This window comes from Manis javanica, chromosome 11 (genome assembly GCF_040802235.1).
Source record: "Manis javanica isolate MJ-LG chromosome 11, MJ_LKY, whole genome shotgun sequence".
Classification (NCBI taxonomy): Eukaryota; Metazoa; Chordata; class Mammalia; order Pholidota; family Manidae; genus Manis; species Manis javanica.
The window spans coordinates 55,189,685-55,215,471 of record NC_133166.1 but is presented as its reverse complement, the minus strand read 5'-3'; the positions used below and the strand labels follow the sequence as shown (position 1 = coordinate 55,215,471).

General features: G+C 42.8%; 1 protein-coding gene across 2 annotated transcripts in view; it reads left to right on the top strand.

The window, feature by feature from the left end:
• Nucleotides 1-25,787, top strand: part of PAMR1 (peptidase domain containing associated with muscle regeneration 1) — a 152,504-nt gene that overhangs the window by 42,512 nt on the left and 84,205 nt on the right. The window contains exons 2-3 of one of the 2 annotated variants that reach the window (XM_073216401.1): nt 1,329-1,379; nt 1,985-2,071. Coding sequence is in view for 1 of the 2 variants with exons in the window: in XM_037019950.2 (XP_036875845.2) it covers nt 1,329-1,379 (51 nt within the window). In the remaining variant the exon portion in view is untranslated. The remainder of the gene's footprint in view (nt 1-1,328; nt 1,380-1,984; nt 2,072-25,787) is intronic. The other variant, XM_037019950.2, reaches the window with a different exon arrangement.

Here is a 25,787-nt window from a genome sequence, read left to right as displayed (position 1 = left end):
AGGTTATGGATTCTGACCATCAGATCATGCCTAAGATTCTTTCCTGAATTCAGTCTTTATCTAGAGTTCAATGCCAGTTGTAGCCAGACTTAGCTGATAATTAGCATCACAGGAAGAATTAAAATTTTTAGAACATATTTTGATTAACCCAACATGTCTAAAATATTGCAGTTTCAATGTATAATCAATAGAAAGATATTAATGTGATCATTTATGTTATTTTTTATACTGTCTTTGAAATTGGTATGTATTTTGCATTTACAGTTAATTTCTATTTGCACTAGCCACATTTCAGGTTGCTCAATAGCCCTATGTGCAGTTCTGTACTATTATTTAGTAAAAGAAAGAGCATTATCTCACATATATACATGCATACACACACACACATACACACACACATATGATTGTGATTTCTGAATTTTTTTGAATGAAGAAATTGAGATGAATAAAGGCATGGATTGCCTTGTCCTTATTGTTCTCTGCCTTTGCTGTTAGTGTCTTGGAGGACCATGCCAATTCACAGGCAGGTGCTTCTCAGTTAAACACTGAGGGGTGAGTAGGTCGAGTTTCACAATGGTGTCTGGGACAGCTATGCCCAACCTGAGTTGATTCCTTCTTTCACTGAACAGATATTGAGAATCTAGCTTGTGCCAAGCCCTGCTGGGTGCTGGGTATATTTAATGGTTAGAGTGAAAAATACACGGGTCCTCTGACTTCATGGAACTTCCAGTCTACACAAATGAAATGTTAATTACAAGTGGAGCTGAGGGCTCTGCAGCTGTGTCCTAAGGGTGGGGCAGGTGCCTGCAAGGAGGGAATGTGGTGTCAGGAGAGAATTTAAAAACAATAATAAAACTGGTGAAAAGTTTATCTGCTTTTTATTACCACTATGTTCCTGCAATTCTAAACCACGTCAGTGATACAGTACTCACAGGAAGACTTTTAAGCACTTAAGAGTCCTATGCCCCTCTCTAGGCCACTAGATCAGGACCTCCAGAGAGGTGAGGCAGGCCTCTGAATGCTTAAGGAGCTCCCCAGGTGTTATGAACTGAATTAAGTTTCCCCTGAATTTACATGTTGAAGCCTCAACCCCCCAGTGTGATGGTATTTGGAAATGGGCTTTTGGGTGATAATTAGGTTTGGATGAGGGCAGCAGAGTGAGGTCTCCTGATGGGATTAGTGCCTGTATAACAAGGGATAGCAGGGAGCTGGTGAGATGGTGGCCAGCTACAAGCGGAGAGGAGAGGCCTCAGAATGATATCTGCTGTGCTGGCACCCTGAATCCCCAGCTTCCATGATTGTGAGAAAACAAATGTCTGTTGTTTCAGCTCCCAGCCTGTGGTATTTGGCATGGCAGCCTGAGGTGAGGCAGACACCAGGTGAGTCTGAAGCTCATCCGGGTTAGGAGCTCTTCATCTCGACTCGGGATAACCAATAGAGTTCTTCTGCCATGCTGGCTGAGAAGGGCTTTGAACCTCCATGGAAATCAGTGTTCTAATTAGTTTACCAAGGGTGACAGGGTGCAGGGGTGGGGCAACGGGACTGAGGGAAGAAGTATTTGCCCCAAATGCTGAGGACTTCCCATCTCTACAACTCTAGAGTTTTAACAGCTGCTGTTCTTGTTTCCTTGATTCCTCTTTTTTTTTTCCTGGCATTATGGTTTTGATAACAATGTTAGCAAATCCTCCATGAACTTTATACCCTTCCCTTTGACTCACTCATGCTCCTTGGATTTCAAAAACAGATGCAGAAGAGCCAAGAGTCATTGTCTACATTATCCTATTGGGATCGTCCTGGTTTTTTTTCCTATTCCTTCTCTTCAGAGTCCTGAAATAAGCTTGGGTGTGATTCATTAGTCATATGTTCTAACTTTAAAACAAAAGAATCTCCAGCATTAGACATAAAAGAAGACAACCAAAATGTAATGTTGCTGCATTCCTTATCTTTGTTATTCATTCAGCTGTTCATCTTGTACACCCTCTAGGAGTCAGTCCCCATGCTGCTGGGCCTTTGGGAGACAAGGGAAGGAGAAGATAAAATCTCTGCACTTGGGAAGTTCTAAGGCAAACATGTGAGCCAAATTTTATATCAAATAATTGCAATGTGTTAAATGCCATAATGGGAGATACTAAGGGAGCACAAAGGAGAGCCCATTTCTGTCTGGAGGGGATGATTGAGGGTTTTCTGTAAGGCTAATTATACTGCCCCCCACCTCGTGCATTCATCAAGTCATTAAACAAATAAATACTGAGTCCCTCATATGTGCCAAGCTCTGATCCAGGCATTTGATTTACATGAGTGAACAAAATAAAAATTCCTGCTCTTGTAGAGCTTATACTGTAATAGGGGGACCAAATAGATTGAGGCATCATATAGAGACCAACACATCAGATTTGTTAGTTGAGAAAATGGTATGAGAGACTGTGAATTGGACTTGAGGCTGGAGTTAGTTGTTTCTTCTTCCCTTCCACCATCTTCAGGGGAGGTGAACCCTGCCTCATCCTGCTCAGATTCAGGACTGATCTTAAAAAGGGAGACCCTGGGCTCTGGCCTGGGTTGTGCTTATTGCAGGAAAGCTGGTGTTGGTGATGGGGGTGGGATAGAGGTAAAGACAGAGTTCCTGCCTTAGGGTCCTGGAGAAAGGCAGGAGAAGAGAACCTCCTTTACTTTAAATCTCAAAAAAGTGCAGAGATAAGGAATTTGATGATGAAGAACTGTTCACTAGGCAGACAAGGCAAGGAATAGCATATGCTGAAGCACAGGCTCTGCAGACAAAGCCCCTGTAATGGTGGTATTTGACCCCCGGTATATATGAGAGACTGTGGAACAGTATGAGGAACTACGTTGACCATCTCTTGCACTCATATCCTCTTGGGCCTTCCATTTATTCTCACCATTGCTGCAGCAACCAGCCTGGTGTAGGTGTAAACTACCTAACCACACCTGGGCTGGGCTGCATCTCACTTCTCTCACTTTCTGTGGTCAGGGAGAAAAAAACTTTTATTCTGCCCACTTAGATTCTGTATCTGGGGGCCTGCAAGAATTAAACTAACAAGAGATGAAGAGGAGAAAATTTGCATATGGAAGCTAACAAAAGTAGTTAGGTCATTAAGTGGTTTAAATTAAAGGTTTGTATACCTAACTTAGTAGAGGTAAGGACAGGGGGAGAAAAGGCTTCTACGGGAAGAACAAATAGATTTCTTTAGGAAAGACAAATGAGTTTTTAGGAAAACAAATGGGAGATAAGAAAGTTTGTGATGATGGTTTGTTTTATGGAGGTGTGAATGGTCTTTCTGTCTTCTTTATGGCCAAGAAACTGCTCTAGAGAGGGGATTTATGGCAGCCTCATTTCCCAGAAGTTGCTGCATTTGGTCAGATAATGGAAGCTCCAAGAAGGCTTCTTTCTGCATCTGTTGATTCTCAATTGCTTTCAGTTCAAAAGAATCCTTAGGCCAAAGTGGCCTATTTAAGGTGGCATATTCTGATCCTCTTCACTGCCTCAAGACCCCTCTGCCACAGCTGCGTGGGAGGTCTGCAGGACCCCATCTGACCCTCATGGGTGCATGACCTAGGAGTGGACGATGGAACCTACTGAGAACTGCTTCCCATTTTTTTCCCTTGGGCATATGGCCCCCGTCCTATTGGGCCCAGCTGCCCACAGGGTGGCTTACTCTAGAATACCCCTTGTAATGGCTTTTCCTCTTTCCCTGTTGTACTCCTTTCCCTAGGTCATTTCCAGAACACCTATATAAAGGGCCTTGGCCAGGCTCTGCTTTCTGGGATAACCCAGAGTAAGACAGAACCTGTAGTTCAAAATGGGGTAGTGTTGGTGTCAGGATGCCACAGATAATATAAAGAAATGGAGTTCAAATCCAGGCTTCACTCAGAAACGAGTCCTTTCTTCCTGCTGCTATGATGCATTTCTTATCTGCATGTTTTTTTAGCTGCTAAACTATACTCACATTGCTGTTTGAGTCTTCTAGGCCAACACCTACACTAAACTAGGAGTGGAAAAGGGTAAGATATTTTGTAAAGTTTCAAAACATGAAACTTATACATCTGATTCTTTGGAATTTTGAGAGTCATTGCCATCAATGGTTAAACTTGGAAAGTTTTTCAAAGTACTGGTTTTGGAATGGTTTCCTTAAAATTATTTCAGTCGGGATCTATTTCATGTGGTTTTCATAATATGTAAGTGGTTGTTTAAGGCAGTGCAAGCTTGTTTTTTTAAAACCACATCACTTAGGCAAAATGTTATCATAATATTTTTGTACTATTTAAAAATTAAAGAATTTTTAAGCCAAACATTTAAAACTCTTTAGAAACCTGTTTATCTGAGTACCAAGATATCTGGATAAGTTTCACACTATTTAACTAAAAAACATTTAGTTAAAATAACTTGGATCTGAGACAGATTTCAAAGCTGTATTCTTTCAAAATGGCCTATCTAGATAACATGCAATGATATATGGACCATTTTATTGTCTCCAAACGTTGGTTTTCCATCACGTAAGTATGAATCTAAGCAATAACTTCACATTATTGCAAAATCAGCTACATATTTTTTAATTAAAACATCTGTGCAATGTGCAAATGGACTGAAATGTTTTCTTTATCAATGATATGGAAACTACCTTGTAAAACTTTCAACCCAGCCCCCTCTCTCCTCCCACAGGATTATGGCTGTGTAGACTACAGATCACTTTGTGGATTTGCCTCATTCTTAATCTTTTACTAGTATAATTGCTTGTCATTCTCACTGTAATGCTGTGCAGTGTAGACTATTATTATCTCTTTTAGAAAAGAACACCCAGGGTCAAAAAAGCTTTTAGGTAACTTGCCTACAGTGTTAAGTTATGAAGGACAGACGAGGTTTCAGGCCTGGTCTGTCTAGCTCTTAACCATGTTCCGTCGTGCCTCATGCCCAGTATTCATAACTTTAACTTACTGATCCACTCTAACTTGTCTATTTCCCTCTGTCTAGTCTCTCTTTTAGTACAGCTCAGCCAAAAGATTGCCATATACCTGCAATCAGTTGCTAGGTATATTACAAGTAATTTACCATCAATAACAAATGCTGATATGTGCTAATAATGATTTACTTTTTATTACTGAGGATTATCTGTAAAGTAATATCACTTCCATACTTTTCTATTCATATATGATTCTTGACACAGGGGAAAAGGTACAATTAGAACAAAAGAACTTACATAACCAGATGAACATAGCATCCTTCAGGATAAGAGTGATCCTTGGCCAAGAACTGAACATTTCTCTGTACATGTGGTTCCTCTAAGCTTACGCTGGAGCCGAGGAGGAACTAGTTTAGCAGCATATTGCTGCTGCCTGAGGGACAGAATCTGAAAGGGTGAGGGTTAGAACTGGTGGGAAGGAAAGGAAGTGACTTCCACATAGTAAGAGAAAGGACTACCTTCCTTCAGTGAGAAATTGTCTCATAAGTAGAGAATTACAGAAAAAAATAAAATATTTCTTCTTCTTCTCTTAGGATGACTATACTGACTCTGAAATTGATACTTGTCTTTGGAAATGTGAGTGGGTGTGTTCAACAGTTATAAGCTGGCCAATAAGGAGAATTATGATGTATCTCTAACATTCATAGACAAATTTCAAATGCATAACAAAGACATGCTGGAATATTCTGTGGGCTTTGTGGTGCGGGACAGCAGGGATGAATCTTGCTGGAGCTCTCAACAGCCCCCACCCAGAATGAGACTGGTGATATTGCTGGCAGAGGCATGATTGATCTGGAACAAGACCTATTTCTTTGGACTAAGGTGGGGCTGTACCAAAGACTGTTGGAGATGTATATATATGGGTGAGAGTAACAGAAGGTGCCTTTAGAGACCCGAAGACCAGAAAGCAAGACAGGGGATGGTGGTGTTTGCCCATGCCACTTCTTGAAAGCCGTGAAGACAGGTCACTTGAGGGAATCATTTGCGTTTTAATGAATCCATTACATTTGGCTCTGTAGATGAGAAAAAAAATGTCCTGGCTCCCAAACTGGGCCCTAATTGAAATAATTTGTCATGGACAGATACATCCTAACTGCTGGTTAGGGCTCATCTACCAGAATTAAACCATTTTGCCTCTGACTTGGTATAAACCTGTTAAATTGAGTGAAGAATTAAGACAATTATACAAATAATTTAGGGTTCAAATATAGGTTTCTCTGAAAAATTCGTCTAATTAAGGCAGATCATTTTTTTTATACTTGAATTTTCCCCTGAACTGCTTTTGGGTTATGTTAATAATATGTTAATTGTCTGTGGGACGAAATGCTACTGGCAGCCGGAGGGAGCGAGGGAGGGGTGGTCAAGATTCTTGTCTAGCTGGGAAAATTATAATTTAACCAATATAGGAATTTCTGCCTTTCAGGGGAAGAGGTAATTCACTTTGTTTCTAATCTCACTATATTTATTTTTTATTCCATCTTAGAAGTGGGTGACTCTTGAGTGAGGGAAATTACCCTGATAGAGCTTTTGGACTGAGAAAAACCCCCTCCTGGCTGAATTCTGATGGGCAAGCAGAAACTGCTCAGTAGATAAAGTCGTAAGAATTAGGGTTTGGGAAGCTGGAGTAGAATGAAGGTCTCCCAACAGAGAGAAGGACCCAAAGATGAGACAGGAATACACTCTAGAGGAATTCCCCACAGCAGAGAATGACTGCCAGATTTTAGGGGAGAAGTGCCAAATACTAATTTTTGAGAATGTATGATTGTATGTATTTTTCCATAGGAAATATGGGGAACAAAATCAAACAATATGAAAAAATCTAAGTAGTGTTGATTCAGGAGCCAGACTCCCTTTGTTTACATTTCAAGTCCAACCCTTCTTGGCTACATGATGTTGGGCAGGAAAGGTCCTTGACATTTCTGTGCTTCCATTTCCCCAACTACAAGATTAGGACAGTGATGGCGCCCACCTTGCAGAGCTGTTGAGGGCAGTAACAGAGTTCATAGCTGTAAAGGGTTAGGAACAGTATTTGGCCTCTAACAAGTGCTTTATAAGCACCATATTTATATTATTATTATTATTATTATTAAAAATTTCAGAGGCCCTTCTCTTAACCCCACTTTGTCCACCAGCTGCCACTTCATGCCTTTGATCCTTTGCAACTGAACTCATCAGAGCAGTGTTTACCCTCTCTGCCTCTAATGCCTTTCCCCACATTCTGTCTTGAACCAGTATTTCTCAAGCTTTCTTTTTCCATCACTGTCCCCCTAAGGAGTGTTTTTGGACATGTTTTTAATAGCTTCCTCCACCCATGACATTTTAGTACCGCAGATACAGAGCATAGTTGGTTAGTCACAGCATGTTTATCTATGCTTTATACATAAAAAAAAGCAAGATTGTTTTCATCCCCCAAGAACTGATTTTCCCTCCTGTGGGAGTGCTGTCACCCACACTGAGAATGCATGTCTTAAATCCTGCTCCAGTCCTTCTTTCGCCTCCACTACAAAACAGTTCTCACTGCAGGTCAGATCACTGACCTCCACGAGGTGAATCCGTGGTCAGTTCTCAGACCTCTCACCAGGATTTGTCAACACTGGCCACTCCCTCCTCCTCTGTCCACCTTCTTCAGTTGGCTTCTGACACACTGTATATTCTCTTGGTTTTTCTCCTGTTCACTGGCTGCTTCCTCTTAGTTCTTTGCTGGTTCCTCTTTTCCTGTCATCCTCTTAATGTGGGAGGGTCCCAGGGCTCAGTCCTTGACCCTCTTCTCCACCTGTGCTCACTGCCTGGGTGACCTCATCTGATACTCTGCTGTAAGTGAATCTGTATACCAGTGAACCCACTTTATGTCTCCACCAAAAATTTCTTCTGGACTCCAGACTATTTTAATAACTGCTTCTTTTATTTCTCCATTTGAGAGTATTAACATGTCCAAGATTGAACTTCTGGATTCTTCTCACAGTCTGCTCTATCCAAGGTCTTCCTCTTCTCTATGTTTCTTACACCCCCACTAATCCATTAAGTAATTCTGATATCAAAATAAATCCAGAAAAGAAAACCTTGTGTTTGCACAAAAACTAGCACATGGATGGATGCTTATAGCAGCTTTATTCATAATCGCCCAAACTAGAAAGCAAGCAAGATGTCCTTCAGTAGGTGAATAGATAAATAAACAGTGGTACATCCAGACAATGGAACATTATTCAGCACTAAAAATAAATGAGCTATCAAACTATGAGCTATTAAGCTATGAAAAGCCATAGAGGAAACTTAAGCGTTTATCACTAAGTGAGAAAAGCCACTCTGAAAAGATTCCAACTATATGACATTCTAGAAAAGGCAAAACTGTGGAAACAGTAAAAAGATCAGTGACTTCCAGGAGTTGGGGGAGGGAGGAGAGCTGAACAGGCAGAGCACAGGAGATTTTTTAGGGCAGTCAAACTATTCTGTGTAGTAGTGGATACATATTGTTATGTATTTCTCAAAATTCATTAAATGTACAACACCAAGAGTGATCCCTAACATGAACTATGGACTTTGGGGGATAATAATGGGTCAGTGTAGGCTCATCAGTTGTAACAAATGTACCCTCGGGGTGCAGGATGTTGACAGAAAGGGAGGTTGTATCTGGTGGTGGTAGGGCAGACAGTCTATGGGAACTCTGTACTTTTCACTCAGTTTTGCTGTGAACCTAAAACTGCTCTAAAAATAAAATCTTCATTAAAAAAAAAATCCAGAATCTGCTACCAGCTTGGTGGGAGCCAACCATCTCACTCTTTCTCCTGAATGACCACATGCCTTCTAACTAAACTCCTTGCTATGACCTTGTCTCACCATAGTCTATGCTTGTTCTTGCAGCCTGAGGGGTCCTGCTGGGACACAAGTCAGATCAGGACACTTCTCTGCTTAAAACCCTCCAGTGGCCCCCTGTCCTACTTAGAGAATACCCGGTCCTGATCGTGGCTTTCTAGGTCCTCCTTTCTGACCCCTGTCCTCCTCTCCTGCCTGTTCACTCTGCTGCAGCCACACTGGCCTCCTCGTTGTTCCTCTAACACAGTAGGCATCGTCCTGCCTCGTGGCCTTTGATCCCGCTGTCGCTGTCCCTGTCCCTGGGATGCCCTTCCTCCATATATTCTTACGACTCCCTCCCTCATCTCCTACAAGCCTTTGCCCAAATGCAGCCTTCCCGATGAGGCTTTCTTGTCCATCCACTTTAAACTATAAAACTGTCTCCCACCCCTGCATGCTGAGTTCCCTTACCTGCTCTATTTTTTTCACAGCACATCATTTTTCAGTAAACTGTTTACTTACTTTTTTACTTGTTGTTTATTTTGTCTCCCCCTGACAAAGTAAAAGACCCATGAGGATCTTTTATTTTGTCAGGGCCTCTGTCTTTCTGTTCACTGACATATCCCAAGTACCTAGAACAGTGCTTGGCACATAGTAGGTGCTCAGTCAGAATTGAATGAGCATCTCCTTACCACCCCTGGCTCCAGGTCCTTCTGTGTGATGTATTCTCCCAGGATGTTCTATGCATATATAAGCTTATGAGATTAAAATGTAGGCCAATTCTTATGTTTTGCTGTGCTGTAATTCTGTTGCTTACAACTTCCAGTGACAGTCTGCTACACACAGCTTTAGTGGTACTGGGAAGGACTGAAGGAATGGAGTGTTCAGTGTCTGGCAGGCAGGACAGGAAGAAGAGCAGAGTCAAAGGAGCTGAGTCACAAAATGGAGAGACATGACTCAACAGAAGCACAGAGGGAGAATAAGAGGTCACCAGAAGAAACATTCAGCTCCAAGAGTCCTGAGTAATAGTAATATATCTGAGTAATAGTATATATCCTGGCGGCCTGCTCGTTTACTGTTTATTTGAATAATGAATGAAAGATCTACCACCTGCCAAGTTTGGGAGACTTGGTTATATCTAGAGAGTAGATGTCTCAGTGAGAACTGAAGAATTGCCCTGATTCTTCACTTCCTGATGCTGATGTAAATATATAACTAGGGGCAGACCCTCAAATAACTGATCTTTAGTTTCTATTTTCTTCTTTCCACTGTTTTAATAGGATAATCTCATTTCTGATGGCTGGGAACAAAGGTATGGGTGGGGGAGAATGGGAAATTGGCTAAAAATCCCCAGGATTCTCTCCTATTGTTCCAGAGACAGGTTCCGCCGCCTCCCCACCCCCACCCCCCATCACTGATACAGTGACTGAAGACACTGCCTCTGACTTCAGGGCCGGGCTAGCCTTCTCAGTTGATTTTACAGCAGTGCAAGGAAATTTCCTTCTGGCTGAAATGCCTGGGATTGCAGTCTGGAACATGTATTAGTGGAGTAATGTCTGGGGAGAAAAAGACGATAACATGGAAACTCTGACTGCTATGGCAACAGTTGGAATAATAAACAACTCCTTTTTCCCCTAGGAAAATCACAGAGTTTGGCCTTGTGGCAACATTAGGAAGGGAAATAAGTAACACCCAAGTTAGATCTCATGTTTGGCTTGACGTTTTTATCTTCTGGGTTGAAGAGATTTGCCAAGTGCTTCATTGGGCAAATGAAGGCAATTATATGCCATTCAAAACCTCATACACCTTTCTAGAAATTTTTTTAAACAAAAGTAACTCAGAATACATGAATTGAAAAGTCAGAATAACCTCTCTCCCTTCTCATTCTTACTCTTCTGAGGTAACCACTATGTCTTGCTAACTGGGTTGATTTTTGGTTTGTTTGTTACTGAGCAGGTGAGATTCGATAGATAGGATACTTAGTAATCAGTAATCAGTAATCAGCACAGCCTCCTTCCCCCATTCCTTACTTCACTGCACTCCGATGCCATCCCACTCACCCTTGAAGGTGTTTCAGATGGTCTCTTAGCTTTCAACCTTTGGCAGGTATTAAAACTCCAGTCCAGTATAAATTATAAATTTAATCTCTCATCTAATTCAAGGTTTCTTTCTCTACCACCCATAGCCTGACAACAGACCCCAGCCTGGGGCTAACCTGATGGGGAAGGAGGGGTGGTGATGAATATGGTATGTTCTTCCAAACATCCTGCATCCTGATGTCCTTTGTGGCTTTTGGCCCCTCCGTCATGGGAAGAGGTAATTAGAAGAAAAGGTGCTGTCTTATTTGACTGGCAGGGTTGTAATCTGCGTGGCAGCTGCCCAAATGCTAGCTCTTCAGAGACCTGATGACCCTCCCTCCACAGGCAATTCAGTCTCCTTTTTACCATTTGATGAATTTAGCGTTCCTCCGTTTAGGGGCCTCCCCCTGGCTACACTCTGGGGTCTGCTTTCCTCCTGGCCCCCTCACCTTCCATATAATTCTTTTGGCCCAGTACTGGCTTCAGACTTGGGCAAGAAGGGTGTCAACGGTGGACCCCACCCTTTAGAGAACCCCACTCTCCCCCTCTTCTAACTGTAGCTCCTCAACTGGGTGAGAAATCAGATAGCTGAGGATTTCCCATCTAGAGCTCAAGAAGCCATTGCAGACCTCACCTTGGGTGAAGGAACCCCACGTTTCCCTGTGGGATTCTGTAGGTTCACCTTCAAATTCACATAACAAATGTGAATCTGGAGGTCCAAGGAGTGGCCAATGGGTGTTGCTGCTGGGAATGTGAATGGAACTCATGTATGTGTATGCTGAGCAGGAGCCGGGGTGAGGGGGTGAGGGTGGGATGGGGGCCAAAGGGAAGCTTGGCGGGGCTGGCTTGTACTTTGCCTTGCATTCAGGAGTGACCTCCAAGGGTTATTAGAATGCTCTATTTGACTCTGACTTCCCAGGGCATTATGGAAGGATATATGTCAAGGAAGGATGATAGAACGTGCCTTATTTAGCTTGATTCATACTTTAAAAATATTCAGACATAAGGTATTCGGGCCTCCATTTGTACCATTGGTCTAGGCCCTGGGAACATTAGGGGCGGCCATGACTCAGCGCTTAGACCTTAGACCTCCATGACATGCCTGACCCTGGGAGAAAAGGTGGCTTCTCTGCTTGTCTCTCCCTTGCTCTGTCTCTCCCTTCAGCCTCACAAGTGGCTTCATCCAGCCTCCCATCTTACACTTCCCCAGGCTAAGGGTAGTCACTTCTCCCTCCCTGTATGTACCTCTCGAACTCTGGGGGTACATGCAGACTCTTCCAGAATTCTTTTGCACTCTGCCTAGGTAGCAGCACCTCATGGTGGGCTTGTGGTATGTTCCCTGGACACGTTAGGCTGAAGGGCAAGATGTAGCCTCTCCTCCTGGCATTCAGACCCAGACTCTGTGTGCAGTTCACTTGGGAAGCCACTTCCTCAGTTTGAAGGGGAAGGGAGGAGAAATATGACTGGGCTCTCTACTCCTGTGAATTCCCTTCAGAAGAGTTTCTGTACTGCATCTCAACTTTTTCATGTATGACCCGGAGGACAGCAAGTGGGGTTGATGGTGAAGGGCCTCTTTGGCTACCTGATGGTAAGATCTGCTTGGATGTATCTAGAACTTCTCTTTAGAAAGTGTAGATACTTGTCATCTAGTTGTTTTCAGCTTTGGGCTTTAGCAAAATTAAAGGCAATAGTAAAGTCCCATCTAGTAACCTGTTACACTCATTTTTAGTATCTACTCATTCAGAGTTCTAAACTTGGCTTTTTCATTTGGGTGACAGTTTACACATTTCTTTAATAGCTGCATTACATTTCATGTGGTATATGTGGCTGAACCATAATTTATTTAACCATTCTCCTATTGATAGTTATTTAGGTGGGTTTTTGATATTACAAGTAATGCTGCAGTGAATGATCTTTAAACATATATCTTTGGGTCCTTGCTGATTGTGATTGCTGGAAGTGTGATTGCTGATCCAAAGGGCCCGCACATTTTACATCTTGATAGGAAGCACATTTTGTGTTTCCATAGATGGAGCCAAATTATTCGTCAAAACATTCTAGCAATTTACGCTCCTATTAAAAGTATCTGAGAATGCTTTTCCTCAAACCCTTGCCTACACTGAATATTGTCAAAGTAATTAATCGGTGAAAAATTGTGTCTCATTGCTATTTTAATTTGCATTTCCCAGATCACTAATGAGGTCAAACATCTTTTCATACATTTGCTAGTCATTTATAATTCTGTGCATTATATTTATACCTATTGATAATTTTCCATTTTTAAGAAATATTTAGAACTCTGTATTTTAGTCATAACTGCTTGACTATAAAATATGTTGCAAATATATTTCCCTGTCTGTCAGGTTTCTTTATCATAGGTTCTTTTATCAGGGTTCTTGAGGCCAAAGGATATTCTGTCTTGAACTGAATTAGTGTCTCTGGAAAAGAGAGTCATGAGTGATATTAGTCAAAGTAGTGTAGCTGCTATTACAAATTATCCTAAAGTTTCTGTAGCTTAATTCAGTGAAAGTTTGTTATTTACTTTTGCAATAGTCCAACATGGGGGTTCCTGGCTAGCTTTTTTCCAAGTGACTCGGGGACCCAGGATCCTTCTACCCTGTGGCTCTGCTTTCCTCTAGATATTTGAAGTGTCTCCATTCAGCCACCAGGCAAGGAAGGAGAAAACAGGCGCTCACAGGGTGTTTGCGGGCCAGACTTGGAAGTGGCATACATCACCTCCCCCTGTATTCCTCTGGTCAGAGCACAATCCTATGTCAAGAGAGACTAGAAATGAGGTCTAGCTATGAGCCTGCAGGAGTCTCTACTCAAATAAGTAGAGCAGACTGTCAGCTCAGCAAATATACTTCTCCAGATCTCATTAAGTTATTGAAGGAAGCCTCTTCCAAGCCTACTCTTGGAAAGAATGCATAGGATGATTTCCTGCTGAAGTCTTCTTCAAAGAGACAAGAGTTTCTTCTTAATTCTTTTGCAAGAAGTAAACATAATTTCTCAATCCAAAAAATTTTTGGAGGTTTTCCCATGCTTCTCAGACTCAGAAGTTTTGAGTGGAGTGGTTGGATAGAGGGAGCCAGGAGCAGGCAGCCCTGTGAGGGTCAGGGCCAGGGGTAATGGAGATGGGGAGGTGGGTGGCTGGGAGCCCACCAGCCAAGCTAGAGCTGGGGCAGAGTTGAAATAAGTGTCAGGGTTAGGGAATCACTGTTGGGAGTGAGCTTTGGGATTGTAACTCTTGTAAGGGATGACCTTAATAATGGACAAATTAGGGTAGAGGGAGGAGCGAGGGAACGATGCACTGGAGCTTGGAGTTCTAACGCATGTCCAGAATGGGAACTAGAGGGGCAAAAGCTCAGGCTGGTTGTGGAAATGAGCATTTGGGATTGCTCTCCGAAAGTGGCATTTGGACTTCCAGACAAATAAAATGCGTTATTATCTTCAGCAGTCTTAATCCTAAGATAGCTCTTCTGTACATTGGCCATTGCCACCTCCTCAATGCCCGAGACTGTATGTCATGAGGAAGCAGTGTTTTACCCTCTGAATCGTCAACCACCTGTGGGGCTGTCCAGGGGCTGCTGTTTGGTGCTAGGGCCCTGGAAGAATTTGGCTAATTGGAGAAATGACAGGTAGACATTCATAACTAGAATGATAGTGAGGTGGGCAGAATCTGTTTCCCCATCTGAAATCAAAGGATTGATCCAATGGCTAATGTTCCCATTCCAGTAGATGAGATGTTGAGGCCAATTACCTGGGGCAAATTACTTTCTCTCCCTGAGACTGTTTTCCTGCCTGAAAAGATGGGGTAGAGTTGGTAGGGCAATTTGCTCCACTATATTTGACTTTCTAGGAATCTAAATACAACTTGTGAAAACCCAAGTTTGTAGCAAAGGAGGGTTCTACTGCAGTGCAGCCAGGGCGGTCTTCCCATCACTGGGTTCATGTATAACTCAATCGTCTTTATGCTGCCCTAAATACTCAAAGACCTTAAAGTCTTCATCACTCACGTCAGAAGACAAGAATATCCAAGGAGAGTGCTCCCTGCTCTGTTCTGGCAGCTTCTCTGCCAGGTACCCCTCCACACCACATTCCAGTACATCTCCTTTCTCCCTCTCTCTCTCTCTCTCATTGCCTCTCCCTTTGTGCTTTCTCCTTTCACATAAATCCATTTTAGTGGTCCCTTGGCTTTAAATTTTGGTTCCTCTCCATATTGCTTCTTCAGAATAGCTAGCACAGTTAACTGATATCACTCTCCAATTGAACCAGGCCTTAATTTCCTCCACTTGTAAGGGTACATCTAGGAGAGAAAAACAAATCTACCAACCACAGTGATAATCTCTTCCAGGTGGTTGAGATAATTTTCTAGCAGAACTTTCCCATTCAGAGATGTCACCCTGGGCTGTGGGCTCCTCAAGGGCAGGGTCCATGTTTTAGTCACCGTTGTTTCTGGTGGACGTTGGGTGGCAGCATCTGGAACAGACAGGTGAATCCAGGGCTACCCCCCAATATCCATGACGGATGCTCTCAGGGCAGGTATACCCTCTTGGATGAGTAAAGTGCCACAGCACTTGCCCTACAATTTGGCACATTCTATCCTGTTTTCTTGTTCTAAATCTCACCCTGCTCTTTACTTTCCCTATTTAACATGGCTTTTGAGATCTACCCCTCTTCCTAGATGTAAATTATGATTTCTGACCCCTGTATAATATTTCATTATATATTTATACCAAACTCTCTAGCTATGTCTGTCTAAGTTGCCCCCAACAAACAGCTCCTGGCCAAAGTATGGCCTTGACCTTGGCTTCTTCTGAAATACAATTTGTCTTCACTTGCTTAGTGTTTACTCAAATGGTATCAGTCATTCATTACTTTCCTAACGAGTTTGTAAGTTCCCTTTGAGCAAATAATCATAGTATCTACCTTGTAGGGTCGTTGTGGGTATAGATGAGATCATGTGGATGATGTGCTTAGCACATTATCTGGCAAGCAGAAAATTCTCAATAGATGGTATAAGCCCTCCAGAGCCTAGAACACATTAAGGCTTTACTAAATACCAATTATAGTAATGAATGTTTAATTAGTTCTGGTGATCTGGGGTCTCCTTCCCCATAAAGCTAGGTCCCAGAACACTTGAAACATGAGTTATTTAGGAGATAGTAATTACGATAGTCACTATTAATTCTCCCAAATTATTCCCCTTTTACAGATGATAAAACTGAAACTCAGAGAGGTTACACATGTTGCTTATGACCATTCAGCATAGTTAGTGGCAGAATTGGGCTTAAACCTTGGTCTAACTCCAAAGTTTTTACTTTTAGCTACTCTGCAGTATCACCACCCATGGGAAAGTATGCTAAGATTGTTACTCTTTCAGTAACAATAGCTCTTATTTTCTCTCTGTATGGATAACAAAGAATTTAAGATTCAACTAATATTTACTGAGATCTAACATGTGCCGGGCCCTACCAGGACTATTTTTAGGGTACACTTGTGTAAATTACTGAAAGATGCTCCTTCTGGATGGATACAGCTGTGGGCACATGGCTTGGTGTGATTTTGGCCTCTGCTATCCTGGGCATCTGTGGATAGTCCACAACTGCCCAAGTATATACTGTGTCCCAAAGAATTTGCTGTTCCAGGCCATTGAATTCTCCTCCCTGCAGCAGTCCTGTGGGGAAGATACAATTCCACCCAACAGATAAGGAGACTGAGGTTCCCAGGCTACACAGTCTCCACATGCAGGTCCAATATTCAAATTGGACTTTAAATCCAGAGACTGGCTAAATATAAAACAGAGTGATCTAGTGGGGTTACACTGTAGGAAAGGAAGAGAAATTCAGGAATCAGCAGGCAGAACCTGCCAAGTTTGACAACTACTGCTCGGATGATCCTCATGCTTTGATGCAGCTGCTACTCCCGTGAGGGATGGATTTGCTCCCCCACTGGAACTCCAGAGGAGATGAAGTTCCAGGCAAGCTGAAGCCCAGTGAGCTCGGGGCTGTGGAATGTGAGTGCCTGAAGGATGTCAGAAGCTTCTGGAATAGGCTCAGGGTTCAGTGCACACACTGCTCCTGCATGAGGCACTGGGACATATACCTGCATTTACAGAGGGGCACATGCTCAACCAAGGGCCAGGAGATCCTGCCAGTGGCTCAGTGCAGTGGGACAGGCTGTTGGGTGGTAAGGTTAGGCCTCCAGAGAAAGCTAGACTGGGGTTGCCGTCTGGCTTGGCACTTGCAGCCGAACTCAGAGCTTTTATTTCCTCATCTCCTCCCTTATCCTTCTGTGATTTTTCCAGTCTGAAACTGAGTTTATGATTTCCCTGAAGATATTTCAGTGTCCCCAGATCAAATCAGGACCTCTAATTTTAGAATGTTCTATGAAATCATTCTCTCACTGAAATATCTTTACTCCCATATTCATTGGAGCATCATTCTTGATAGTCAAGGTGTGGAAACAAGGTAAGTGCCCATTGATGTATGAATGGATAAAGAACATGTGATATAATGTGATATATTCATATATAATTCAGCCTTAGAATAGAAGGAAATTCTGTCCTTGGCAATAACATGGATGAATTTGTTGAAGGATCTCATGCTAAGTGATGTGAGCCAGACAAAGACAATACATGATAACACTTAAATGTGGAATCTTAAAAAAAATTGTCAAATTCATGAGACATGAGAAAGGGGCTGGGTGTGGGAGAAATAGAAAGGGGTTGATAAAGGGACACAAACTGCCAAGTATAAGATGAATAAGGTCTGAGGATCTAAGACATAACATGGTGACTATAGTTCATGACACTGTGTCGTATAATTGAAGTATGTTAAGAGAATAGAAATCAAATGTTCTCACCCCCCAAAAAAGATAAATATGTGAGGTGATGGATGTGTTAATTAACTCTGTGGGGATAATCCTTTTACAATGTGATAATCCAATCATCACATTATACACTTTAAATATCTTATAATTTTATTCATCAATTATACCTCCTCTGGGGAATAAAAAGAATGTTGTTCTAAAGCATAGGGATTTTTCTGCCAGTGAAAGAGATGTATATTTGAATGGGCTATTCTCAAGTTACTCTTTGTAGTAACTTCTTTCCAATGCTGGGGACTTTTTTCCCTCAAAAAACTGTGGCAAGTGCTGGAAATCTTATACCTACCTCAAGGAAGTTTACAACTAAAAGGAAGCCAACTAATAAACCAACATTGATAATCCAGTATAATAAGAGCTAAAATAGGCACTACAATACTCTGGGGGGAATCAGAGAAGGCTTCCTGGAGGAAGCGACATCTAACATGAGTCCTTAAAGATGAGTAAAAGGTGGGAAAGTTTCAGGTGGAAGGCACAATCTGTGCAACAGCCTGGAGCAAGTCAAAACCAGCTAGTTTGAAGAACAGAAAGGCTGGGAAACAAAAGACCCTACAGGGTTTTGTTTTGTTTTTTAATCTATATTTGTGCATTTGTCCTTTATTCTGGGAACAACAGAAGGCCTGGAAGGAATTTGAACAAGGCTGTGAAGTTGAGAAAGACTTTGGCCCATTATGCAAGGAAACCTAAACACCTGAGACTACCTGGGCACAGTTGGAGAGAAGCCGCTCTCCTTCTGTCCCAGAGTAGTTTCCTCTGTGATCTCTGGTATCTCTGGGGCCCTAAGGCCTGTGGGGGCCCACAGTTCTCCTGGCTCCCAGACCGAAAGCTTCCCCCAGCCCCTGCCCTTCCAAGAGTCAGTCCTTCCCCCTGCAGTAATCGTCCCTTCCAACATCCCCATGGCCTCCAGACGTATCACTTATTTCTTCCTATGCCCTTTAGTTCCCCTTCTGACTCTCCTTGGATCTTGCCTTGGCCTCTGGGGCAGACACAGATAAATAAACATGTTGGCTTCTGGGCCAGGAGGCCAGTTTCCAGCTCTGGCCTGACATCTTCCCAGGCTCAGCAGGGCAGAGGCAGCAGCCTCATTCTGGCCAGGCCAGCGGAGGGCAATGGGGGAGCCCTGGTTGCTGGAAGACCTTGCTGTAGACTTGAAGAAGGAAAGAGGGACTGATTCTGGGCTCCTCCATGAGTAGCACGGTCCTCTGTTTCAGGGGTTCTCAATCCTGGCTGCAGCCTAGAATTACCTACTGGGGCCTTAAAAAAAAGCAGGGTTCCCACCCTAGAGATTAATTTCATTGTTATGGGAGGAAAGCAGGCACCTGTGATTTTAAAAGCTGCCAGTGGTCCTAATGCTTTCTTAGCATCATGTTTCAGAGATAAGCCAATACTAGGAGGACCTTCAGCTCTGGCAATTTTTTTTTTTTTTTTTTGCTGGGCTTACTTAGACAAATCATAGTCTCTCTGAGCTTATCTATTCCCTTCCTCCTCTGTATGGGGAGGTTAATAGTACCTACCTCTTAAGATGGCTATGAACCTGCCAAGTCAAGAATTTGTGTTGCCTGGTACATAGTTAATACCCAACTATGAACTCTGGCTGGTTATTTTTCTTATTATTATACCTTCAAGTTAGGCACTGTCCTGTCCCTCTAGTTCTTTCTTTATGCCCAACTACTTTAGTGAGAGTTAGATGATGAGATTTCCAACACGTATCTGGAGTGGAGATGTACTAAATGGGAGAAAGATGCAGGGTTAAAATTCTTACAATATGATTAAATAGAAGAAGTTTGTCTCCAGGGGCCCCCACCCCCATTTCCTCTCCTTGCACCCTAAGGACTTTAGACAGGATTTAATGGAGGTCTTTCAGTACTAAGTAGGCGTGCATCTCAAGGAGGATGGGGAGAGAATTCTTCTGGGAAGTTTCCTTTAATAAGTGGTTTCAGTGCCATTATAAAATAATGTTTTTTATATCTTCATAAAGCTTTCCTGTCCAAGGGTGTGCCATTGGTCTCTAGATGACCACACCCTTCCTGGTGGCCTGTGTGGTCTTTTCCTACAGGGGGATTCTCAGTCACTGCCCTCTTTGTCTTCCCTTGGGTGGGGTTAAAGCCCCTTAAGACATCTAGCGTGGTTGGCGGAGAGTGAGTCCTCTGGGGCACAGTAGCTCTGCAAAGAACTCTGTGCTCTGCTCTCAATATTGCAAACATATTTTGCTGGGCACAGCAGAAATTTCAATGGAGGAGAGAAAGGTCACTGCAGACTTATCATCATGCCAGGAAAAATAGCTCACAACACCCTCTTCATAATGAGAAGAGCGATGCATCTCTCTCAAAAGGTTTAAGACTCAAAGAGATAATCAGTGGTGCTGTGGAACAGCTGAAATTGAGTTCCAGTGGCTGCAAGAACCAAGTGGCAGCTGATGGAAGAAGCCCACGCCTCCACAGCAGTTGGCATAGAAGAATTCTAACCCAAAGGATATTACATTGCCTTTCCATAGAGACTGGCTTTCCATTAAGATAGAAAACAAGCAATGCTTTCAAATATGAGCCCTAAATGGATTAAGCTAGAGTCTAACAGCAATTCGGTTTCTTTAAGTTAAGCTATTTTAAGCAGCAGTACATTATTGCAAAGAATTTTTAAATGCTGTGACAGCACCTGGATGCCATATGTATTGAGTCACTTTGTAATTCGACAAACACTAGTTGTCCCAGTGAGCATCTGTTTCTTCTGTTTGACCATAAATATATCCTGGGGGCAGACCTTCCAAACTGCAATTATTAATTGATGATTGAATTGCTTCTCACACTGGCAACTCTGCGTAGCATGATCCAGGGTGAAGAGTTGCATGGATTTAATTGTGTGTTGTGGAGAACTAAATGATGGTTCACTAGATAAAGAAGCTGTGTTGCAAAGTAAAGAGCTCTTATAGCTTGGTATTAATTATTAACAATTACAAAAATTGTTATAACCTCAACATTAATTTTTATTGTTTCCATTAAATTTTATTTAACTATAGTTCATTGTTTCTAGTGAGCCAACCTGGCAGTGCAGTTAGTGAGATAAACTATGTCAAGTGCTTAGGACAGTGTGAGACATTTAATAAGCAGACAAGAAATGATGGTCTTTATTTTATCATGGGAAATTTATATTTTTTCCAAAGATAAAAGCATTTTGAAGAAACTTATTTTTTCAAAAGAGGAATAAAACTAGTGCTAATCAGATTATCTAGAAATCATGGTATCTGTAAATTCAGGTCTAGATATGCACTGACACCATTGTTTTGATTGGTTTTGCCCTTTCTCGAATGACTAATAATATTAGCAGTAACTATTGCAACTATTACTGATATTAATATTAATGTTAGTAATAATAGTGGTTATAATTTTAGTTTACATAATTTATTTCTGTTTTCCCAGTATCCTAGTCCCCTGCTTTTGGTAGTACCTAGATTTTCCTCTGGATAATTACCCCTTCCCATTGGATATGGTCTGGGCTGGGACGTCAAAGTGTTTCTCTCCTTTGGAGGGTCACTCAAGACAGTGGAGCTTTCATCCTGACAGCAATGCCTCAAACATAACCATCATTAGTTCCTGTACCCAGCCTGGGGGCTGTCCTGGCTCCTGCTTTCTGAGTCCTTCCAAAGCTTGACCATTCAGCTTATCCACTGATTCTATCAGCTATCTCAGGGCTACCCAGTACTTCTTCTTTTCTTTTTTCGTAAGTTAACCAGAGGTTAACTGATTGTCATTGTAATCATTTTTTAAGTCGCAGTAATAATTACCATTGACTTACTATGTATTATGTTCTGGGCACTATTGTAAGTATTAGCTTATTGTACCCCCACAACAACCCTGTTCCAGCAGATGCACACCCCTTTTGCAGATGAGAAAACCATGGCTTGGAGAGATGAAGTAATTTGCCCATAGCTAGCTAGCGATGCTAGCAAATGCAGCTCTGGCACTGGCACCCTGGATCATGATACTGCTTTTCTGTTAAATGACTCAGATAGGAAGCGCCTGGCAATGTGCTAATCACTGTACATAAATCACCTCATTTAATTTCCACAAAAACAAGCATGTCTCAGGATGGATTCTGACTGCCGCCATACGATGGGGAAACAGGCGCTCAGGTGGGGTAAATACTTTGTGCAAGGTCACTCAACTACTAACATTCCAAACCAAAGCCAGAAAGAGTGAGAAAGGTCTGAACCTATCAGGAGAGGGTTGAAGAAAAGCACCAGGTCTGCCCAGACTTAACCTCACTCACTGTTAACAAGAACGAAAGAACCTTTCAAAGATGCCAGAGAACCAGGCTGCCTTTGGAGGATCCCCAGGAAGCTCCAGGGGAAAGGGAAAACTTCCTTGTACTGAGATAACTTTGAAACCCTCATTTCTAAGCCAGGTTTTTTTTTTTTTTCTTTCTTCCTTTCTTTGAGAATTCCAGGCCTGATTAGATCATGCTCTGGCCTCGAGACAGCCCAGGTCCATGATTTAAATCACTGTGATCCTCATGACCTTATAAGAACATCTTAAAAGGGTAAAATTATTTGTTTTACACTGAGAAAATGGAAAATACAGCAACCCCTGCTCTTCTCCAGGAGACCTTGCTTGCCAAGTTGGTTTTTGTAACATTCTTTTACAGTTGATTTATCTTCTCTAAAAAATGAGATTTAAAAGCTAAAAAAGAAAGAGCCCTCAAGAGTATTTGTGCCAAAAACTATTTCAAAAGCCAAGAGCATCTTTATAGAGCCTGTTACCAGAATCAGCAGGCTGATGTATTTCCAGACACAGAAAGAAAGACCCCAAATTCCACTGAGTCTGGGGAAACCATCAGTGGCTGGATTTTCAGGATTGTAGGGAAATGAAGCACGTGGAAGACTGCTGCTTGGCCTCTACCACCAACACCAAATCCCACCAGCATTTTCGGCCCCCACCTCCATACTCCCAAGGCAAGTAGGGTTGGAAATTTGAAATGTGTGCTCAGGGAGTAGATAGCGTCATTTAGAGAGGATTATCTAGCTCCGATGATTTTCAAGATGCTGATAGGGGTAGTGTGGGAGGTAATCAAGGTGATAGCACAAGAACAAGCGATTTTGCTTTGCCTTTTGTAACAGTTATTTCTATACCTAAAAACTTCTCACAGTGTTCAAGAGCATGGGAGGATGGGATTGCTATTGACTTAATGTCTCTATGCCTCGTTTTCTCTTCTGTAAAATGGGCATAAGCTAATGCCTAACCCAGGCTAGATGGGAGGGTTACATGAGAAAATGCATGCACAGTGCCTGGCATAGGGTCTGTGCCCATGAAATGGTAGGCTCTGATCATCATGACCCACTCTTAGCTGCTTCCCAGCTGAATCATGCTGGGTTCTTAACTATGGCCACTGGTCTACTTTCAGGGATTTATTGGCCTAATTTGATTATGGCTCAGTCCCTTCCTGTGCTAACATTCTACTGCCCAAATCCATTTCCCTCATTTTATAGGCAGAGAAAGACACTAGTGCCAGAACACTAGTTCATTCGTTAAGTGACTTTGTTCAAAGGCACACAATTAGCAAGTCTAATTTTATGGCTGCTCTTACGTACTAGTTATTTATTGCTGCATAACAAATTACCCCAAAACATAGTATCATAAGACAACAACCATATATTTTCTCACACATTTTCTGAGGGTCAGGGATCAGAGAGCAGTTTAGGTGTATGGTTCTGGCTCAGGATCTCCCGCGAGGTCAGAGTCAAGGTGTTGACTAGGGCTGCAGTCAAGCAAAGGCTCAGTTGGACTGCAGACTCTACCTGCAAGTTCACTTATGTGGCTGTTGGCAAGAGGCTTCAGTTCCCTGCCATGTGAAGCCTTCCACAGGGATGCTCATGACATGACTTCCTCCAGAGAAGGTGATACAAGAGAGAGTGCAGATGGAAGTAGCAGTCTTTTATAACCTAATTGCAAAATTGATGTACCATCACTTCTCCATGTACTATTGACCACACAGAACAGCTTGGGTACACTGTGGGAGGGGGCTCCGCAGGCGTGACTGCCAAGAGTGGAGATTATTGGGCTCCATCTTGGAAACTGGCTACCACAGAAGAATTAAGGACAAAAGTCTTTAACAGGGTCCACAGGGACCTGCGTTCCACACCAGTCTCCCTTCCTTGTTTGCTCTCTGGGCTCCAGTTTACACTGGTCTTTTTTCAGTTCTTTCCGTGTGTCATGTTCCTTCCCAGCCTGCCTTTGCAAGTTCTCTGCACCTGGAACACTGTTGTATCTCATCAATTTGTCTCATCAATTCCTCTTGAGCCTGTAAAGCTCAACTCTGCCAACATGACCTCCAGGAATCCTTCCCTGATCCCCTTGATGAGGTCTGGTCTTCTGGTCATGTGCACTATATTGGCACTGATTAAGTTGTCCACTAATTAATTAATTCATTATTAATACTTATGGGGGTATATGGTTTGACTTGCACTCTCTCAGTAGCCAGCAGGGAGCACAGGTCCTAAAGGCAGGCTTAGAGTCCAGGTTCTTCACTCAGCATCCTGGGTCTTTACTCTTCATAACCACTTTTTAATCCCTGTTCCTAGGGGCAGAAAAATAACTGCTATTGTAACTTGTCCTTGTACAAGGCTTTTTTCATTAGTTCTAAAAATAAGATCATGCTAATTTTCCAGACTGAGCACCTAGCCTGTATTTTTGCTTCCAGGACCCCTACATTAACCACAAGAAAGTGTTTTCTTTACAGTACCTTATTGTATTCACCTATCAGTTTGATTCTTATGTGTCAGCAAGTATGGCATTTTAAAAGTCATCAGCAGCATTGTTTGTCACAGATTTTCTTTGAAGATCTAGCTTTGTTTCTCGAATACATGGGAGGAGGAGTTGGAGAAGAAAACTCTATTTTTACCCAGTATTGCGGTTTGGCGTGCTGGATAAGCAGCTTGGAATAGCTCTCAGTCCTCTCATCTTTCACTCAACACACACACACACACACACACACACACACACACACACACACACACACACACACACTCCTTTGATTTATTTGCTAGGATGATGTAAATGTAAATTATAGAATCATACATATACATTTGTGTGTGTGTGTGTGTGTGTGTGTGTGTGTGTGTGTTGGGTGTGGGTGACAGTGAGCATGCCTCAGTTAAGCCTAATGGATTCAAACATGTCAATAGGAGTGGTGGGGGATCACTAGGAGGTGATTTCCAGGAAGGTTCTCCCACCCCTCACTGGGAGGAAAAAGGGGACCGAGGAGCCCATGAAACCAGACTTAGAAAGGAAGGAAGCTTCTAAGGCAAACAATGAGGAGCTATTTGTACAATAGACTCTGATCCTTAGGGGCACAAGCAGGATCTTTTGGAGGTCTGAGTGACCCTGGGTGATGCCGACTGGGAGATGGGGCAATCATCTTACTTTGGAATGGCCCAGGACCTGTTAACACTTAGAGGCCCAGCAGCTGTGTGAGTGGTGGCAGGTAGCACCCTTGTGTGGAATTGGCATTGAACTAGTTTCAGGAGCAGCTCAGAGGCCAGGGGCTATAGGTGCAGGCAGCATAGGTGAGTGTAGTGGGAGAAGGAAAAAAAGCAGTGGCTGCAACTGGCTGCATGGTGTCTATGGTAACTGAGTGGTTTGTGACCACCTGCGGGTCACCTCCAGGGGACACCCAATGCGAGGGGCTGAGATCTCATGGGGGGTCCTCTAGGAAGAAAGAGCCAGTGGTATGTGGGAATGGCTATAATAGGTGCCCTGTTACTAGCCATAGACCAGAGAAACTTGAGAAACTCAGATTAATATAGAATAAACTACTGAAGTTAGAGGCCGAGACCTTAGAGATCATGGAGTCCAATTCTCCACTCTGCTGAGGAGGAAGCAGAATCCCGGGAGAAAGGCAGGCTTTCCAAGGGCAGACAGCCAAGATGGGGGTCTGGGTTCTTGCCTCACTGTCTCTTGGTACCTAAGGAAGTTTGGGCAACTTACAGATATCACTGATACTTCCTTAAGACCACTGAGGCTTGGAGGTATGGGCTGCTGCTAGAGGCAAGCAGGCCTCTAGGTTGGGTGCC